Source organism: Adiantum capillus-veneris, chromosome 6, assembly GCF_014529385.1.
Source record: "Adiantum capillus-veneris isolate H3 chromosome 6, ASM1452938v2, whole genome shotgun sequence".
In the NCBI taxonomy this organism is placed as follows: domain Eukaryota; kingdom Viridiplantae; phylum Streptophyta; class Polypodiopsida; order Polypodiales; family Pteridaceae; genus Adiantum; species Adiantum capillus-veneris.
In genome coordinates, this window is record NC_140936.1 from 73,441,981 (window position 1) to 73,463,555 (window position 21,575).

The 21,575-nt window shown below is 46.0% G+C and overlaps 1 protein-coding gene across 1 annotated transcript in view; it reads left to right on the top strand.

Annotated features, from left to right (window-relative positions):
- The window catches only part of LOC147455695 (Peptidase C13 family), a 50,178-nt gene that overhangs the window by 15,906 nt on the left and 12,697 nt on the right, over positions 1 to 21,575 (top strand). Inside the window, exons 4-6 of the mRNA XM_086514410.1 lie at positions 15,858 to 16,087; positions 16,214 to 16,271; positions 16,355 to 16,432. Of these exons, the coding sequence (XP_086370536.1) occupies positions 15,858 to 16,087; positions 16,214 to 16,271; positions 16,355 to 16,432 (366 nt within the window). The remainder of the gene's footprint in view (positions 1 to 15,857; positions 16,088 to 16,213; positions 16,272 to 16,354; positions 16,433 to 21,575) is intronic.

The following is a 21,575-nucleotide window of genomic DNA, read 5'->3' on the forward strand; positions in this document are numbered from 1 at the left end:
GAGGGTCTTGGGTTCTTGAGGTTTTCTTTCGCTTGCAAATCGCGTTTGAGAAGGATCTTCTCTTCACCCGAGTTCTACTCTTTTCCGCGGGCGCACCCCTTGGCGGCCTTGCGCTCACACCAAGGTTGCTTTTTCCCACCTCACGTCGATTGGCCGGCCGTAAGTGCACGGTCCGCTCTCAATGAGTGAAAAGAAACACAAGGGGAGGCTGGACAAGCCCTTCTTTCTTGGGATTCCTGTCACTCTTCAACAAAACACGATTAGGAATCGACACGCCCAAGCGAACTTGGGTTCGTGCGACCTCAACAAGCAAAAAAATTCTTGTGATTCTTGTGGTTCTTTCCTTGAGTGACACAGAACACTACCAAAGCTCTGATACCAATGTTATGTGGAAGCGGAATGATTGTTTGCGCTTTGCTCAAGATGAGTGCTCCGAACTGTGCTCAAGGTTCCTTTTAGTTCTTATGGAAGGGAGAGCCTTCCGTTCTTAATGGAAAGTGCTATGATCACAAACAAAGTAAAGGGACACTGTGCGTGCAAGTGTATGAGACTGAGAGATAGAGAGAGAAGAGAGATACGACACCGGAGACGTAAAACCCACCTCCGAAGGCCCCACTCTCGTCGGCGAGTGGTCTACTTTTGATTGCACAAAGTGGTACAATGCGTATGCAATGGACTGATGCAACTTGGGCTATGCCGATGACGACGACGGTGATGACGACGACGACTTTAGGGCTGAAATCTGTGTTTTTCTATCTACTGAAATTCGGGACTGTTTCGATGGCTGAAAATGACTGTTTTGGCTGCGTTTTTATGGCTGAAAATGGGGGTTCTTTTGCATCCAACCGGGGATGAATCTGCTGCTATGGAGACTGCTGAAATACGCTGCTGTTCTACTGTCGCTAAGGCTGAAAACCAAAAATGCTGATGTTGATCTGTAGCGTTAGTAAAACGCTAGGCCATTCTGGTGCTTCTGCTGGCGATTGGGAAAATCTGCGAACGCTAGGGGTTTAGAGAGGATGGCGATCATGCAAGGTGAAAGCGCCAAGGGAATTGGGTACTTTTGCTGATGCGGGAACTGCTAGGACAGAAAACGCTAGGGTGCTTGAGGGTGTCGCGAGGATGGGGGAATCTGCAAATGCCAAGGGTTCTTGCTTGGATCTACTGAGAAGGTGCCTGTTGAGCATGTGCTCCTGTTGCCTCTTCTGCTAGAAAGTGCTAACTTGGGTTTGCTTATATATTAACTTAGCAAAATTGCCCTACCTACTTTTGTTGGGAAGCACTTAAAAATAATAAGTGAAAATACCAAAAATAGGGAAAATAGGCTAAATGTAATGGAAAATTCCCCTAACTGAATCTGATGGATTCTTAAGGGAATACTAATGATAATGCTGTGTGTAACCAGAGGATATGCATCTATACTTAGTGACTGGGCATGCACGGTCTACGAATAGACTCACAAAAGTGCCATCACTGCTAATCTAGACTTGACTAGACTGACTGAACCCTGATCATGCTGTAGCTTGTCCACGGACACATAGGGTTGGAGGTGTCACATGAGAAAAACACAATGGAAATGCCCATGCTTGGTGCTCATACTTTCATGTGCTCTTTCTACAACTGTGTCATGCCAAGGAAGAGACATGGAATGTGACTTCCTTGAATGCATACTTTTCAGCTTTTCATGAGAAATCCGCATACATCCGTGCTCATTCATGAGTGAGACGAAAACCTGCTTGGCCAAGCGCACGTTTGCCATTGTTTTCAACCCATTCACTTATCTTCATCTCCATGATACATCCAAATAACTTTGCTATCAAAGAACCAACCATTATAGTGCGATAGTTGTTCACATTGTTTACATCTCCTCCTTTGTGCAAAGGTTTGATCGAATTTTCACTCCAATCATGAGGCATGCCATGCTAAAGTGCAAGGTTAAACATATCACATATCCAATATCGTGTTTTCTTGCTTGTCCATTTAATCATTTCAGCCTTGATACCTTGAAGGTCCCCTGCCTTGCGAGTAACAAGTTTCTCAAGCGTGCGGCATACATCTTCAACGGTAAAGAAGGGACACATAAACGGAAGGGAGCTACAACCCTCCATCTTATCAACATTGGGTTGCTCATAGAGGTTCTTGCAATGCATATACATATCCTCAAGTGTCAAGTCACCAAAGCTCTCAACGCGCTTGCCTTTTAGATTTTGCCAAAACTTGCCAAATGCATGTGCTTTCTCTTGCGCTAAAAGAAGTTGTTTTTGACTTCCCACCTTCGGAGAGAGAGAGAGAGAGAGAGAGAGAGAGAGAGAGAGAGAGAGAGAGAGAGAGAGAGAGGGATGGCGTGCGCACAGGGATCAACCCCTAGCTCGCCGCTCACTCTTTGCCTGCCACTCCTTGGTGTTGTTGATTCGCCTTTGCCACCACCTCTTGGAGACGCCATGACATACCCTAGCGATGGAGAGGGCTATGGCTTCACACTTACGACCCATGTGGCCCTCGCATATTTTAGACTTGTTGGCGTTTCTGGTTCCTCCACCAAGCCTCTCGCGCGTGCCCCAACCTGCCCGCCTACTTCGGTGTGGCACTTGTTTACCTCCTTGCCTCCAGTACGTGCTTCTTCGCTGCATTGTCTGTGGTTTCATGCGCACAGTTGTGACGCCGCTGCCTTCCCTGACTTGTGTCGCTTCTCCAGCCCCTTCCCCCAACACCTGCCTCTCGGCCCTCTTTGCAACTCATGCGCACAGTTGTGACGCCGCTGCCTTTCCTGACCTGTCTCGCTTCTCCAGCCCCTTCCCTCAGCACCTACCCCTCGGTCCTCTTTGCAACTGCCCAAGTGGGGTTGACCTGTTTGGGGGTGTGTGTTTATGCGGGTTTGGGTCTTTTGTATGTGAGTCTGGATGTATGTATGTGTTTGTGTTCTTGCGGGGTATGTGCGCGTCTATGTGCGTGTGCCTGTGTTTTTTTGTCTATGTCTGTGTTGTTGGGTTAAAGGTCCAAATGGCCCCCTTTAATGTATATTTTAAAGGTTACTAACCTTTGGCCAAGTTCACATTGAACTTGGCCACTAACTTTAAATTGGTCCTATACATTATAATAAAGGGAATGTGAGTTATTTCACAACTCACTCACTTATTCCCCCCATCTAACGAGTAGCGCTTCCTCTCTCTCCCTCTTTGTTCTGCTAGCGCCCTCTCTCTTGCAGGCTATCGCCACCCCTATCTGCACACACCTTGTACTTCCTCGCGTGCTCTATGACTTACACACATCGCTTCGCGCTCATCAACTGGTATCAGAGCCCAATTAGGGTTTGCTCCCAAACGTGCAAACGCTGGTTTTCAGCCAAGGAGGTCAACTTTCACGCGAGATTTTGCATTTTCATCGCCAAAGGACTCGTTCCCGGACACTAAAGAGCTTCCGACAAGTCAAATTGACCTAAAACAGGCTGAAATTAAGTCAAAATCAGCAAATTACAGGTTATGACAGCAAAATACAGGCTTTGCAAATGATGTATTAAGGTGTGGGAACATCTTTGCTAAGTCCCCGCTACTCGAAAACACTGAAATTGCCGAAAAACAGATTCCAAAACAGGTGTTTTCAACAAATTTCAGATTTATGCAGGTTTTTGCAAGTGTTTTTATGATGCGACTTTGGAGAAAGTGCAAATTTATGCAATCTACGCACGTTTGACAAAGTTTGGCAATGTATGACCATTTGTGGCTCAATTTCATTCAATTTGATGCTACAAATTGGGGCTTTTGCTCTTACATGCTTCTAAAGGCTGTGCATTAGCCTTATGTATGTTTTGTGAGGCTAAAAACAACTAAATTTGTTGTGTTTGAGCACAAATTCGCTCGCTGAAATTTCCTGCGCATAAATTTCAGAAATTGTTTTTTTGTGCCTAAATCGACCTATTTTGCCCCAAATTGCTCATGTGACCATTTGGAGCTGTAGTGCACATCTCTGTGAGGCTATACTCCGGTTTTTGTGCATTTTGCCCAAAAAATTCAGAGTATTAGCCCTCTTATTCGTGCAACTATTGCCTCATCTTCTTCGGATGTGAAGAATCTTTTCGAGATTAGGAGGTTCGATGGAATAGGCTTCGACCTTTGGAAAGATGGGATTCAGGGAATCCTATTTCTTAAGGATTATGAAGGGGCACTTGAACAGGTAAAGCCATAGAATATGACGGATGAAGCATGGGTTAGCCTAAACAGGAAGGCTGTTATATACACTAAAATGGCCATGACCGATGAGACAGTCATTGATGTGAAAGGTCTCACAAGTGCTTTTGATGTGTGGGAGAAGTTAAAGGGAATGTATGAGAATACAACGCTTGTCAACCAAGTGCATTTGATGCGAAAACTTGTTGGCATGCAACTAAATAAGTCCAAGAGCGCTGCAGAGCACTTGTCGTTGTTCGTAGGTACTTTGTCGCAGTTACAGGATTCAGGCTTGCCTCCTTTTGATGATAAGCTGAAAGCTCTCTTTTTGCTTATGACCTTACTTAAGTCATGGGAAACATTGGTGGTTTCATTGTCCAATAATCCCAATTTGGCCTTTGATGGTGTTAGGGGTTCTATCTTGAATGAGGAAATCAGGAGGAAATTAAGTGGAGAGGGAGGCAGCTGTGCCAACATGGTTAGAGGCAGGACAGAAAAGAAGAATGCCTATGCACAAAGGAGTAAGAGTAAGAGTAAGGAGAGGGGAAATGCCAGCAAAGGCAAGGGTGATGTGACTTGCTATCAGTGTGGTAGGAAAGGTCATAAGAAACCCGATTGCAGGTACTACAAAGCCGAGTTAGAACGGAAAAAGAATGGCGGAGACAAAAAGAAAGAGAAGAAAGAAGTCAAGACAGATGCACAGGATAACTCAAAGGACAAAGAGAAGGCCAATGTGGCTTCTAGTGTTGTGATTGAGGAGCTATCAGATGTAGAGGATATCTTGTGTGCCACTTTGTCAGATGATGATGCTTATGACTTTGATGCCTCTCTTAATGTTCATTCACAGGACATGCAGATCACCAACAGTGATCTTATTGATGCTTTTTTGACTGTCAATGATGCATTATCCCAGACTTGGATAGTTGATTCCGGAGCTTCATTTCATGTGACTCCTATCAAGGAGTGTTTCTCTACTTTTGATGTAGGCAAGCGTGGCCATGTATACCTTGGAAACAATCATGCATGTTCCATTGAGGGTATTGGCACTTTGCATCTCTCCATAGATGGCACAAATGAGCTTGTCTTGCATGATGTTAGATATGTGCCGGGAATCAAGAAGAGTCTGCTTTCTGTTGGTCAGATGGATATGCATGGTTACAACATCTTGTTTGAGAGAGGATCATGGAAAATGACTAAAGGCTCAAGGCTGATTGTAAAGGGCACAAAGAAAGGGACACTTTATTGCATGCACGGAAAGGTTGTGTTGGGCAAGTTTATTGCATTGGCTGAAATTAACTCTCACATGGAGTTGTGGCACAAGAGGCTTGGCCATATGAGCCAAACGGGCCTTTCTAAACTTTGTACTTTGAACAAGCTTGATGCTAAAGGCACAAAGCTTGACTTTTGTAATGAATGTCAATATGGCAAGCAAGTAAAGCGTTCTTATTACTCTGGTGTCTCTCGTAAATCTTGTGTGCTATCTTGTACATTCTGATGTATGTAGCATGCCTACTAAGTCTATGGGAGGTGCATGCTATTTTGTCTCGTTTGTTGATGATCATTCTAGGAAAATTTGGGTTTATTTGCTTAAATCTAAGGATGAAGCCTTTGCTGCGTTTAAGAGATTTCATGCATTTGTGACCACCCAAACATGTAGAAAGCTAAAATGCTTGCGTACGGACAATGGGGGGGAGTTCACAAGTGTTGATTTTAACAAATTTTGTGAAAATTTGGGCATTAAGAGGGAGCTTACTGTGCCATACAGCCCCTCTTCTAATGGTGTGGCTGAAAGATTCAATAGGACACTTTGTGAGAGGGTGAGGTGGATGCTGTCCACAGCTAATCTCTCTCATGGATTTTGGGGAGAAGCTTTGAAAACTGCAGTCCATATATGCAATCAATCCCCTCACATGTCTTTGAAAGGTGACATCCTTGAAGAGGTTTGGTCTGGCAAGCCTGCTTTATATGATCACTTACGCATTTTTGATTGTGAGGCTTTTGTGCATGTTAGACCTGAGTTGAGGAGTAAACTAGATGCCAAGTCCATTAAAGGCCTTTTTTATGGGATATGGTGAAGAAAGGGAAATGGGTTACAGGATTTGGTTACCTCAGCTCAAAAGGGTTATACGCAGCCGGGATGTTGCTTTTAATGAGTCAAGGCTGCTTCAAAACAATTGTGCCTCAAAGCATGACCATAAAAGGGTCAAATTTCAGCATGACCAGCCACTTGTTAGGCCTGTTCTTGACCCTCAGGATGCACCACATATGGTTGAAAATGTAGATGATCCAATGGTGTTTGAGCTAGAAGATGTTGGGTAGCAAATTGAGGCTCCTGAAGGGCATTTGCAGCCAAGGAACAATGCTGAAAATGGTGCTGAAAATGATGTACAGCAGCCCATTGTTGATGATTTTATCATGCCACCCGATCTAAACCCATTGCCGGATAATGTGGATCATTGGGTGAGGCGGTCTACTCGTCAAAGACGGCCTGTGAGCAGATATGATCTCTCTTTGCATTACATTATGTTGACAGATGAGGGAGAGCCTTTTACGTATAAAGAGGCAAAGACATGTGAGCACAGCGACAAGTGGAAGCTTGCTATGCAAGAAGAGATTAAAGCTTTGCATGCTAATTATACTTGGGGTTTGGTGGAATTGCCCAAAGGAAGGAAGGCTATTTCTAACAAATGGGTGTATAAAATCAAGACAGTTGATGCAAAACCCAAGTATAAGGCAAGGCTAGTTGCAAAGGGATATGTTCAAACCAAGGGCATAGACTTTCAGGAAGTGTTCTCTCCTGTTGTGACGATGGCCACTTTGCGTGTATTGTTTGCCATAGTGGCTGCTCTTGATTTGGAAATGGACCAAATGGATGTACATACCGCTTTCTTGCATGGTGATGTGGAAGAAGAGCTTTACATGAAGCAACCCGAGGGTTTTGTTATTCCTGGCAAGGAACATTTGGTATGTATGCTCAATAGAAACTTGTATGGGCTGAAACAATCATGTAGACAGTGGTACAAGAAGTTTGATCGCTTCATGCTTAAACATGGTTACAAAAGAAGCTATGCAGGCCATTGTTTGTATACCAAACGTGATGAGGATGACAGCCCTATCATTCTTGTGCTCTATGTTGATGATATGTTGATAGCTGCAAATAAAAGAAGCACTGTTGATGCTCTTAAAGGGCAGCTGAAATCTGCATTTTCAATGAAAGACCTTGAGGCAGGTGAACATATACTTGGAGTGCGTGTTACAAGGCAAAGAGACAAGCGCCTATTGTATTTGAAAAGGTGCTGAAGCAAAGCCTCTTGGTGTGCCATTACAGCCATATGTCAAAATCTCCAAGGATGATTGTCCTAAGTCAAAGGAAGAAGCCAATGACATGCAAAGTGTGTCTTATGCTTCAGCTTGTGGTTCACTTATGTATGCTATGGTTGCTACTAGGCCTGACATAGCCCATGCAGTGGGAGTTGTGAGCCGGTTTATGGCTAATCTAGGCAGGTTGCATTGGGATGCAGTGAAGTCCATTATGAGGTACTTGGAAGGGACTAAAAACAAATGCCTCTACTATGGTAAAGGACTATTAGAGTTGAAGGGATTTTGTGCCTCTGACATGGCTGGTGATGTGGATACACGGAAATCCACAAGTAGGACCATTGGAGTTGAAGGGATTTTGTGCCTCTGACATGGCTAGTGATGTGGATACACGGAAATCCACAAGTGGCTATGTGTTTACTCTTGCGGGAGGTGCTGTTTCATGGTGTTCTAGATTGCAAAAGATTGTTGCATTGTCTACGACAGAGGCTGAATATATTTCAGCCATTGAGGCTTCCAAAGAAGCCATTTGGTTAGCACGCCTATGCAGTGAGTTTGGTTTGCCTGACAAGGCACCTATGCTTGGTTGTGATAGCCAGAGTGCCATATGCCTGGCAAAGAATGCCATGTTTCATGCACGCACAAAGCATATTGATGTGTGGTATCACTTCATTCTAGAAGTGCTCGAGGATGGCCTTATTACATTGGTTAAGGTCCATACATCACAAAATCCAGCAGATGCTCTCACTAAATGCTTATCCAAAGCACAACATCATCTATGTATAGAGATGGTGGGAGTCACGTAGCTTAAAGGTGCCATTTATGCCTTTAAGTGGGAGGTTGTTGGGTTAAAGGCCCAAATGGCCCCCTTTAATGTATATTTTAAAGGTTACTAACCTTTGGCCAAGTTCACATTGAACTTGGCCACTAACTTTAAATTGGTCCTATACATTATAATAAAGGGAATGTGAGTTATTTCACAACTCACTCACTTATTCCCGCATCTAATGAGTAGCGCTCCCTCTCTCCCTCTTCGTTCTGCTAGCTCCCTCTCTACTGCAGGCTATCGCCACCCCTATCTGCACACACCCTGCACTTCCTCGCGTGCTCTATCACTTGCACACACCGCTTCGCGCTCATCATGTGTGTTTTTCTGTTTGGTTCTAGTTCGAGGTTTTTTGTGTCCGTTTGTGTGAGTGCTTGGATGCTTGTAGGTTGGTTTATGCTTGTCAGGATTGTATGTTTGTGTGTGTGTGTGTGTGCGCGCTAGTTGTGCTTAAGTGTTGTGCATGCATGCATGGCTTGGTGGTGCGATGGTATTCGATAGCTTCTTCCCGCCCATTTTCCTTTAGTTTCTTCCCAGTCGCCTGGTGGTCTTGGGTAGCATAGCTACCCCCTTACCGCTTACTTGGAGGACTCTTTGCTTGATAGCTACGAGGTGCCTTCCAAAGGCATCTATGGATATCTTCTCCTCTCTGCTCTCCATCTAGTTCATAGGGCACTTTTACCCTTAGTAGGAGGGTTTTTTCCCCTCGAATTTTTTCAGTGTCAGAGTTATTTCAGCCTATGGGCATTATCTTTCAGTTCTTTTAGTCTCTAATAGGTTTCAGCTCTTTACAAGCTCTATGCCTTTGGGCAGCTTTGTACTTTACCTTCGAGAGGTATCGGTTTCACTCCCTTGTAGCCTGTAGGTAGGCACCTTCTGGCCACCTACAGGCGGTCAGAGTAATAGAGAATCAGCAATGTACTTTTTGTGTGAGAGAGAGAGATGAAATGAAATGAAATGATATATTAACGTCTTCAAAAGGCCAAAATGACCTATGAGACCAAATCGATACAAATTGGTGAATTTGATACCATGTTTGGGTACAAAAAAGAGATGCTAAAAATGAAACTAGGAGTGCTACTAGCTAGTACTATGTGGGATATGTGTGATCATTGGTACAATGGGTGCCTAGAGAGAGAGAGAGAGAGAGAGAGAGAGAGAGAGAGAGAGAGAGAGAGAGAGAGAGAGAGAGAGAGAGAGATGAGATGAAATGAAATGATATTAACGTCTACAAAGTCCAAAATGACCTATGACACCAACAAGTTACAAACTGGTGAATCTAATACAAAGTCTATGTGCTGAAGAAATACTGAACATCCTAAACAAAATGTTGTAGTGAAAGTGAAAGTGAGGGAAAGACTAGAGATTCTTTAGTCAATACAAAGGTGCAAAATAATGAGGATGTAAGAAAACTAAAGCTTCTAAGAGGGGATAATCCTCCAGCTTAGAGTAAATCCAGCATTGGTCAGGGTCGGATCTCCTCGATGTCCTCTATGATCAAAAACCTGACTGGGTATTGTGCGTGGCGTGCCAAAATAATCCGAATCCTCCTTTGTAATCTCTGTCTATGCTGGAATGCCCTTCTCTGTAATCGTGGACGCCTTGATCTCCTTTGGTCCATCGCATGGTCAATCAGTGTGCCTCTAGTGGAGGTGGGATCCGAACTCTACTGCAGAACCCGTCTGTCTAGCTGTCTAGTGGTAATGGCTGGCCCGAAATAGGCCGTAACCTGCCGTCGAGTCTATCTCTTTGGTCGCTTTAACAAGCAATCTCTATGTCTCCTCAACTCAAGCAAGAGCATACCCAAGCATCTCTGATCCTGGTATCCCATAACTTTGGAAAGTGGTCCAAAACCCTCCCTGAATAAGCAATGGAATCGCCCGTGAATCTCATAGTATGCGGAGCAATGACATATGTAATGCAACTCTGTCTCTATGGCATACACGACATAGCTTGGCCTCAGTCGAAACTTGTCTATATCTGCCAGTCTCGCTCGCTCGCTCGAGAGATGATGAAATGAAATGTTACCTATGAGACCAAAAAGTTACAATTGGTGAATCTGATACCATGTCTGAGTACGGAAATTACAAAGTTACAAAGAACTAACACTAAGACGCCAAGGAGAAAGGAAATTGGGTTGGGGGGGGGGGGGGGGGGGGGGGTTGTGGGTTCATATGAAATTTCTCATCGGTCGCTGTCGGAACTCATCTACCTCTTCCATGGTCAGTACTCTGGTTGGGCCTTCTTGCATGTCGAGCTAGAGTGATCTGTATCTTCTGTTGCAGCGTTCATCGGTAGTGGGAGACCCCTTGAGGTCGTGGACGTCTGGATCTGCCAAGTTCCGTGGCTCGATCAAGCAGTGTACCTATAGTATGAGTAGGCTCTGAGATTTGCTGTAATGACTGCTCCGTTGGCTCTCCTCTGGCTGGTGTAAAGAAATCTGTGATTTGTCTCTGAGACTGTCTTTCCTCTTATGTTCTCAGCAAGCTCTCCCTAAGTTTGCGCAGCTCTAGCAGGAACAATCCGAGACACCTTTGATCCTTGTATCTCATGACTCTAGAAAAAGGTCCGAACCCTTCTCTGAACAGACAGTGGAAGCGGCCGCGTATCTCATAGTATGCCGGGCAGTGACATGTGTAGTGCAGCTCTGTCTCTGGCTCTAAGTTGCATAGGTGACATATCCTAGCTCTTGCTGGCACCCCTCGAAATTGGCCAGTCTCGATTTGGAGCTAATGTGAGGATGTGCGTATCTGTCCAATAGCGCATCTTATCCCATGAGATAAATGTGTGTCCATGTATGCAGGTCTAGTCACAAAGCCATCCTCCGTGAGTTGGAGAAGATGCTTTGTAGAAGGCCATCTTCGTGCCCAACTCTTGTGTCGGCTGTATCCATGTGCTCCTGGTATTTAGCTGAATCAGATCTTGACGTATGAGTCTGGTGATCTCTGTCCGTGTGAGAGACAGGGAGGGTGCATCTAGGGAGTATTGAAGCGGAGGTAATCTATCCATCTTGAGACCATGCGACTGAAACCATGCTGTCATCTGTCCATACCAACATGTTGAATCGCCTTGTAGAGCTAGTTGTCGAGATGACTCCAAGGCAAGCCGAGCGTATCTGTCCCTGGGGAGATCCCATAGACCGTGCATAAAAGAAATTGATCTCGTCAACGCCTCCACCACGAGAGGGGGGGGGGGGGGGGGGGGGGGGGGGGGGGGGGGGGGCGGCTAGCTCGGCTCGGATAATCTCATGTGGTACTGAGGCCTTAGCCCGAATCATCTGAGCGATCATAGAGACCAGAGGCCTCTCCATACATCTCCATCCATCTGTGTTGCCAGATCTCCCATGGTGGTCTACTGAGGGTTCCCATACCTGAACTCCATAGAGCATAGCTGGAGTCACTAGAGTGTCAAAAAGCCAAAGCTTTGTTCGCGGTTCCTGAAATTGAACCTGCGAACACATCCTCTCCAGTCCTCCCAAAGCTGCATATGCTCTCGTCAGTCTAGTCTCTGATGCTCTCCTTAGTGAAAACACCGGTCCACCGAAGACTACCCCAAGATAAGTATATGCATCTGTATACTCCACAGTCTCCTGGCCATACATAAATGTGGGTGCCGACCTCCTGACCCACTGTGGTGTGGTGTTGAATACCATAACCTTGGTTTTCCCTAGATTGACAGACAATCCACTGTCACGAGCAAATGTATATAGAGCATCCAAGTGACGCTGCATCCCCTGTGGTGAGTCAGAAATCAACACAATATCATCAGCGTATAGTAACAACGGAATCCATGTCCCTGCTAGCTGAGACCCCTGTCCCCCTGACGCTCTACATAGTCCGAAAACTCATCCACATACATTCCAAAAAGAGTCGAGGATAGGGAGCATCCCTGCTTTACTCCAATATTGGAGAGGACCATGTCCGACATTCCCTCAGTGGTGCGTACCCGCCCCATCACTGTCCTGTATAGAGCCAGAATCCCCCAAATCAGCTCTGTAGGCACACCCATGTATTGTAATCTACGTATGAGTCTGGCTTTTGGCACTGTGTCGAAAGCTTTGCGGAACTCCACAAAGCTACAATAGATCCTCTTGCCATGATGTCTACCCTCCTCAATAATAGCTCTGAGTGTCAGAATCTGGTCAAGAGTGGAGAAACCTCTCCTGAAACCTGCTTGCCTTGGTGCTCTTATGCCCTCTCGCTCTGCCCATCTACTCAACTCTTGTTCAAGAATGGATGCATACAGCCTAGCTAATGCGTGACCAACCATTAGGGTGCGGTAATTCCCGTGAATCATGGGATCTCCTGACTTGAAAATAGGCACAATCGTGGACATACTCCAAGTCTCAAGGAAGCCTTCATACATGGCTCTATTAAACATCATAGCCAGGGGCTTTGCGAGCATATCCCTGGCATGGATGAAGTGCTCTGCTACCAGACCATCATGATCATGTGCTCTCCTTGTCTTCATCCTGTCAATAGCTTTTCTTACCCTCTCGGCAGTAAAGAAAGAACATGTCTCCGGGCATGTCTCTAGTTGGTCCGGTAGAGGTGGTTGTCCTGATGCTGTGTAGAGAGATGTGGCATATTCCCCCCATGTCTCAGTGGAGGTGACCGTTGGTGGTGGTGAATGTTCGTTGAATAGCCTCCATGCTTCGCCTGAGTCCCGACTTATAAATAACCGATACAGATCTTGCTCTAGGTGGGATAAATAAGCCCTTTTCTTTCGTCGCACTAGGCGGCGAAAGATAATCAATCTGTGACTGTCTATGTGTGGTAATACCCATGAGCACTTCCCTCTGTAACTTGATCCTCATCTCTCTACACTCCTCATCATACCAACTGTTCTGGGGCATTTTTCCAGATCGTCTCCGTGTAGGTTGGTTGTGGGGGTATGCTTTTGATGCTGCATCATGGATCGTCTCTGTCAGTATCTGAGTGAGTTCATCTAGTGGCTGTCCTGGCTCCTGGGTGCATAGCTTCCTGTATATCTCATCCATATACACAAAGTCCATCTCCCTCATGAAGGTATAACGGATGTGTGTAGGGACCTCTCCTAATAGAGCTGTGCTGAACTGAAACGTCAAGGTGAAGGACAAGATAGCATGACCAAATGCTACTCCAACTGGCCTAGTGCCCACCATGAAATCTTGAAAGAATGGAATGAGACCTGGCTGGGCCATAACATAATCCACTGTGCTGGCACCATGTCGGTGTGGAAAGCAAGTAAAACCTCCAGCTGTCGAAATCTTTGTAGGCCATTCAAAATGGCCAATCTATGTGCGGTTCCCATATCTATCAAGTATTTGCCATATTCCGTGTATTCCTCATCTTGTGATAATCTGGATAGACCCATCTCTGTATCGTCCAGCTCCCTAAGCATTTCCTCGGAAGTATCATAAAATATTGTCTGGTGGTGGGCAGTCCTAGCATTGAAATCCCCTAGTATGATAATGTCACCATCCTTAGAAAACTCCCATATGGCATTATCCAAAATAGCAAAGGGGGATTGTCCCCTAGGTGATGCATATACTGACGTACTAGGAGGAAAGTAACAGATAGCAATGTAGAGGTATCTGCCCGTCTCTGCCCTGAGCCTCACCCACATGTACCTAGCATGCTCATCCTTGCGTGCTATATATATCAATGGCTGCAACTCCTCCCTAAATAGAACCGCCACTCCCCCTGAGCCTCGTCCTCGATGCTTCGATCTGGTCTCTTGTCTACAGGCTGTCTCCCATCTATATCCGCTCACTTGTGGCATGGATTGCCCAGGGGCTTGATGCGTCTCAGAGTAGAAGATGATGTCTCTCCCTGTGAAGCTATCCTCAAAGGCCCCTACATCAAGACGAAGTGAACCGTTACAATTCCAGGTTGCCATCTTTAGTGTGGTCTCATAGGTCTCGCCCCGTCATGCGGGACGTCGCTCCAATATTACCACCTTTCCATCTTTGTAAAAAGCAATCTTCCCCTTTTCCCTTGCTGCTCTAATTTCCAGCATTACTTCTTGCATATGAGCAATCTGCGAGAGGGTGAGGTCATCTCCAAGAAAGATGCCAGTCTTCTTTAGAGTCGGTCTCTTCTTCAGGAAATCCTTCTTCGCTTCCATGGAGGGGAAGTGGAGAATGAGTGCCCTTTCCTTCGAGGTTTCTCCGTTGCTCCCGCTTTTCTCTGTGCCCACTCTCCAGGCCCTCGTATGTGTCTGCTCGTTGACCCCACCAGAGTCATGAGTTCTTTCACCTTCCTCCACATTATCTTGGTCTCTGAGGCCACATATCCTTACGTTTAAGGCCCGCACACGTCTCCTTTGCTCCTCTTCTAGTGTCAAGTTGGATGATGTGATGGTTGGTGTGGGGGTGGGGGTTATTTCCTTGCCTTTCCCTTTCTTGACAATCTCGATCCATTTTTCGGCCTTTTCTGCTTTTTGTTGGGTCTTTGTGATGACATCTACCCACGAGGTCGTCATTTCTTTTTGTTGCTCCCCACCTTCTTTGATGGCCCGCACTTGTTCCTTAATCGTGTTAAGCTCTTCAATTACTGAGGGTTGAAGCTCTCCCTCTTCGAGGACATTCTGCGATCGCACCTCTGCAAGCTCTTTCTTGAGTAGTGCGATTTCCTCATCTTGAGCCTTCACGCGATCCTCGAGTGTATGTATCGTGCTTTCCTGTGCTGCCACGCGCGCGTCGAGTATGTTGATAGTACCTAGGAGATGGTGGTTGATCATGCTGATGGACTCGCTCAGTTCTTCTTTGCATTTTTGGATGGCATCCTCCACCGGGTCATCTTTGCCATTCTGCTTCCTCATGGTCGGAAGGCTGCCACAAGAGAGGGAGAGGGATTTTTTTTTTCTCCCTCTCTACGCGGCTTCCCTCTTTCTCTCTCTACACTCGCAAACCTTCTCTCTACGCTTCACCTCTCTCTCTCTCTCTCTCTCTCTCTCTCTCTCTCTCTCTCTCTCTCTACGCTTGAAAAATCAAATTCTCTCTCTCTATGCACCATTTTTTCTCTCTTTCTCTCTCTTACGTTTTTTGCTTCTCTCTCTACGCTTGTTTCTCTACTTCCATTCTCTCTCTACGCTCGGACAGCAAGGGGGGCGGGGGGAGAGCGCGTCAGCGGGGGGGGGGGGCAGGGGGTGTAAAGCTGCAGCACACAGCAGGGCAGCGCGAGCAGGTGGAACTGTGGTGGGGGAGCGAGCGTGCAGCAGAGCAGCAGCAAGCAGCGGGCGAGCAGGGAGCAGCAGCAAGCAGAGAGAGAGAGAGAGAGAGAGAGAGAGAGAGAGAGAGAGAGAGAGAGAGAGAGAGAGAGATGGATGAAATGAAATGCTATATGAACGTCTTCAAAATGCCAAAATGACCTATGAGACCAAACTGATACAATCTTGGTGTATCTAATCCAATGTTTGGGTACAATAATAAAAATGAAATAAAGTGAGACTAAAATCATCAGCATCAGCATCAATGCCACACACACAGAGAGAGAGAGAGAGAGAGAGAGAGAGAGAGAGAGAGAGAGAGAGAGAGAGAGAGAGACGGACGTTCAAGTTTTATGCAGGTGGACTATCGTGGTTATGAGGTAACCGTTGAAAATTTTCTCAGAGTCTTAACTGGACGGCACGATTCAGCTGTTCCTCGCTCAAAGAGGTTGCTGAGCGATGAAGGCAGCCACATTTTGTTGTACATGACTGGGCATGGAGGTGACCAGTTTCTGAAATTTCAAGATTCAGAAGAGATACAGAGCCACGACTTGGCTGACGCAATTGAGCAAATGAGAGAGAAGAAAAGGCAAGTGCCCAATTTTTCAAATTTTTCTGGCACACAAAGGATAGAAGTAGAAAGTTAATATTTTGTAAGAAAGGATTCTCTGTAGGTTTATCTCCTCTATTTATAAAGGACTGACTGTTTGATCAGATTTAAGGAGCTCTTGGTAATGGTGGACACATGTCAAGCTGCAACCCTCTATTCGCAGGTACTTTGTCATATGCAACCAAAAGTGCTGTTAGCGCAAATACAACAAGTTCTTATTGTGTAATGATTATTATTTTTCTGCAGTTATATTCACCAGGAGTACTCGCGATTGGTAGCAGCAGAAAGGGGCAGAATTCCTACTCCCACCACCTTGATTCTGAAGTATGTATCTTGCAAAGCTTGATTTCTTCTCCATTAGAAAAAATATATACCCTAGCTAGATGAATCTAGGATAAGCAGAGACTCAAACTTTAAAGGAAAGTACATGATAGTCATCTTCAAGACAATATAACTATCAACTCCATCATTCATAGTATTGACTAAATACTAAGACATCCCCACTAATGTTGTCAGTGTCCAATAATGTGTATAGAACTAAGTACCAACGTATGCTCCTCACACACATACACACTAAATACCAATATGTGCTCCTCTCTCTCGGCCATTGGGCAGCTTAGAGTGTCCTCGCACCAGTTGGAGATTGAGAGGGGCAGAGCCAGAGGCATACCACAAGATGAGCGTATATGTCCCATTTGCCATACAGAGGTGGAGAGCGAGGAGCACTTCATGGTGAGATGCCCAACTTACTCGGAGCTCAGAGTTCAGTTTGGCATAGAGGAATTACACTCCAGCAGTGTATAGCGAGGAGTGACCAGATCCAGCTAGGCCGCTTCCTGACCACTGCTTTTAGCATGCGTGAGCAGATTCTACAGCCACGACAGCAGGCAGGTGCGAGTACACAGCGGACTATTACAGAGTTCTTCCAGCGAGAGGTGTATAGCCAGAGACCTCCGACTCACACGAGCGGGCTCATGCTTCAGCAGGCCGACACCCAGAGAGCGCGTCGTAGACCACGAGTCCCTGGCTATCTGAGACGGCGACCACATCACGACGAGGTATTGAGGATATGGGCACTCCATCAGCACCGCCTGGAGATGAGGTATGCATCTACGCATTGGACCACCAGGCTGCAGGAGGCTCTTCGACCACCCTCCCCTATGTATGACATTCTCCACCCATCCCCTATAGTATGCTTTTAGCTGGACATTGCCCACCATCATGTGGCCTTGTATTATACTGTAGTCATTTTCTGCTGTGTCAGAGCTACACACACGGGCCTATACTCCTATGCTGCACACACAGGGTAGCCACTATCCGCGGAGTCGGAGCTACCACCCACTCTCATACTCATTCACAGTAGGCACAATCGATTTATTCTTTCTTTTCTCTCATTTTTACCGACACCCAGATCACCACTTTTGTATATGATTTGGTCTCATAGGCCAACTTTGGCCTTTAGTAGACATAAATAAAGCTCTCTCTCTCTCTCTCTCTCTCTCTCTCTCTCTCACACACACACACACACACACACACACACACACACACACACACACACACACACACAGACATATTTACACCACTTTGCTGCACCACAGGTCTAGGGCATACTTGTATGGTTAGTATGTCTCCGGGTTGGCCACCCATAGTTTAGGTTGTACCTGGTCCGGTCGCCCGAGTTTGGGGCTGGCCGTCCACATATATATTTCCATGTATCATTTATGTTGGGTCGTGGGGGATTTTTCCAGGCTTTGCCCTACCTGCTTTTGGGCACCTATCTAGGGGGTTACCCACTTCCACACTATCTGGTTGTTGTATTGGGTCTTCTGCTCATGGTAGTCGTGGGGGGCTGATCGCCCCCTTCACACATCTTGCGTTTGTGTTCTCTCTCTCTCTCTCTCTCTCTCTCTCTCTCTCTCTCTCTCTCTCTCTCTCTCTCTCAAAGGACCATCGTCACTCAAGCTCGCCATTGCATCCTCAGCACCTCAGCGTGCGTGCGCACAGTCTACTGTAGGCAAAGCGTGTGCAAGCTTTGAGGTTCAGCAGGCTGCATGCTGGATTGAGCAGTGTCGACTGTGTGTTGGCTTGAGTAACACGCAGAAGGAGCAGAGAGCAAGTGACGACCACGTGCTGAGCAGCAGATACGCAGCAAGGGAGTTTTCTCTCGGAGGATGGACCAACCAGATGAGTTGGATGATACAAGTAGCTTCGTCACCCCACAAAAAATGCAAGCGACTTTCAAGCGGAGGAACAGAGAAAGTATACTCTCGCCAGGTTCTTTACGGGCAGGGAAAACCATTAGAGTCAAGGATGATGTATTAATGGAAAGAATTTAAGTAATGATTAAATCAGAGCTCAGCTTTATGAGAGATGATATTAGGAAAGAGATGTATGCAAATGCAGATAACTATAAGAATTCTATGTATGCAGATATGAGGAAAGAATTGGATGAAGCGATGCTTGGTAAACATGATGAGATGTACGCATCCTTGAAAGGGGAGATGCAGAATTTAGTGCGGGCAGAAGTGAATGTTATGGAATGTATTATGCAGAAAAAATTAGATGAGGCAATTGCAAGCTTTGATGCCTGGAAAACAAATGTGGAAAAGTGCATAAAGGAAAAGGATGCAGTGATTGAAGAACTTAAAGGGGAGCTTGCAGCTTGCAAGATTATGCCCAAAATGGAGAGGGAAAATCAGCCTTCGATGTTGAAGGAGCTTGAGGAAATTAAGGAGCAAGTGGAAACTTTGCGCAAAGGGGAAGAGCAAAATTCGAAAGCGGCCTCTTCATGGGCGGAGCGCCTTTTTAAAACACAAGAGAAGCAGAAAAATGGATTGCGGGTGCAAAGAAAGGGAAGGCCCAGATGCCAGAAGCCGTACAGACTTCTACCATCATCGATATGACCATTGAAGAGGAACAGAAGAGGAAGAATAGAGCCCTGCATGTGCGTATTACAGGTATCAAAGACACTGGAAATGTAGAGGATGAAATGAAGGAACTCTTGCAACGCATGGGCATCGCGGAACCTACGCATACAGGTGCTTGGAGAGTAGGAAAGAAGGGAATCGATGGAAAGGGAAATGTCAAAGAGAAAGCACTTGTTTTGCGATTTCCAACTATGGAATCAAGGAAGGAATTCCTAAAGAAGAGACCAACACTTAAGAACACAGGGATATTTATGGGGGATGACCTTACTTTGTCGCAAATAACACATATGCAAGAGTTGATGCCAGAGATTAAGGCAGCAAGGGAGAAAGGAAAAATTGCATTTTATAGAGGAGGGAAAGTAGTGGTTTTGTGAAAAGCGCACAGCATGACGGTGCGAGACCTATGGGACCACACTCCAGATGGCGGCATGGAATTGTAATGGATCTTATAGGTTGGATGTGAGTGCTTTTGAGGATAGCTTCAGAGATAGAGACATTGTTTTTTACTCAGAAACGCATTTGATGGCTGGACAGTTGATGCCACGTGTGACTGGTTATTTATGGGAAACAGCTTGTAGACCAGATGCTAGATCCCAGCACGGGAGCCGGGGTTCAGGAGGTGTAGCTGTCTTATTCAAGGAGGAATTGCAGCCGCTATTACAGATAGTTCGGAGAGATGACCAGGCAAGATACATGTGGGTGAGACTAAGAGCTGAGACGGGCAGATTCTTATATATTGCTATATGTTACTTTCCCTCTAGTACTTCAGTCTATGCCTCACCCAGAGGACAATCTCCTTTCTCTTTTCTAGAGATGGAGATATCATTCTCCTGGGAGACTTTAATGCCAGGACGGCCAACTCCCAAACGGTATTCTATGATACCTCAGAGGAGATACTCAGAGAAGTGGATATTTCGGAGATGGGGCTTGACAGACACTCAACAGATAGGGAGCATACAGAGTATGGGAGATATCTCATGGAGATGACGGCTATGCATGGTTTGGCCATACATAATGGAATAGAGATTTTTCCTTCTTCTGGGGGGTTTACATGCTTTCCGCATAGACATGGGGCTAGTACAATGGATTATGTCATGACTTCACCGAGCTTCGTTTCTAGTATTCAGGATCTTAGTGTGGGATCTAGACCTGTTGGAATAGCAGTGGACCATGCTCTTTTGACTTTTTCAGTCTCCTTCCAGTACAGTGCTTCTCAGACACCACAAAGGATTGCACACACACGATATGCTTTTACACCAGAGACCGACTCGGTGTATGTAGAGGAGATTTACAGACGGATGTGGGCAGCCAAGCCAGTTTATACTGTGGAGGAGATTACTACTCTATTGACTGAGATCTTGCATGGGGCAGCAACAGAGGCATACCCACATACTCGACCAGATCAGAGAAGACGTTCTGGGAGCATACCTCAAAATAGTTGGTATGATGATGAGTGTAGAGAGATGAGAGCTCAGATTAAGCACGAGCTTGTACTTGGGGTGATCACATATAAACAGTCTCGGATTGCTCTTAGGCGTCTAGTACGACGGAAGAAGCGGGCTTTTTTAGCCCAGTTGGAACGTGATTTGTACTAGCTCTTTTTGAGTCGAGATTCAGGGGAGGCCTGGCGTCTCTTCCATGAGCACTCCCCCCCTCCAGTGATTACTTCTCCCGAAATTTGGGGTCAGTATGTAGCATCATTATATACAATACCGGGGCAACCGCCTCTACCAGACCCCCCAGAGCCATGCCCAAACACCAATACCTTCTTTACCACTGAGATGGTGAAGAAGGCCATTGACAGGATGAAGACTAGGAGAGCATATGATCATGATGGTTTGGTGGCAGAGCACTTGATACATGCTAGAGATTTATTGTCAGAGGTTCTTGCGTGGTTGTTTAACCGGGTCATGTGTGAGGGACTGCCCAGGTCTTGGAGTTTATCTACTATTGTACCTCTCTTTAAAGCAGGGGATCCCAAGGTACCAGGGAATTACCGTACTATTATGGTAGGGCACACATTAGCACGGTTGTATGCGTCCATCCTGGAGCAGCAACTGAGTAAATGGGCAGAAAATGAGGCATACGAGCAGTAGGACAGGTTGGATTCAGGAGGGGTTTCTCCACCTTGGACCATATTCTTACACTCAGAGCCATTATTGAGGAGGGTAGGGCACATGGGAGACGGATGTATTGTTGCTTTGTGGATTTCCGCAAAGCATTCGACACAGTACCGAGAGCCAGATTGATGCGCAGGTTACAGGAGTTGAGAGTGCCCACAGAGATCATTTGGGGGATCATGGCTTTATACGGCTCAGTGATTGGCCACGTACGCACTCCTGAGGGGATTTCTGACATTGTGCATTCCACTATTGGTGTGAAGCAGGGGTGTCCTCTGTCCCCTACACTATTTGGTATGTATGTAGATGAGGTTTCTGACTACATTGACAGAGAAGGCGACAGAGGTGCTCAGCTAGCAGGGACATGGATCCCTTTGTTACTATATGCTGATGATATTGTGTTGATATCAGAGTCACCAG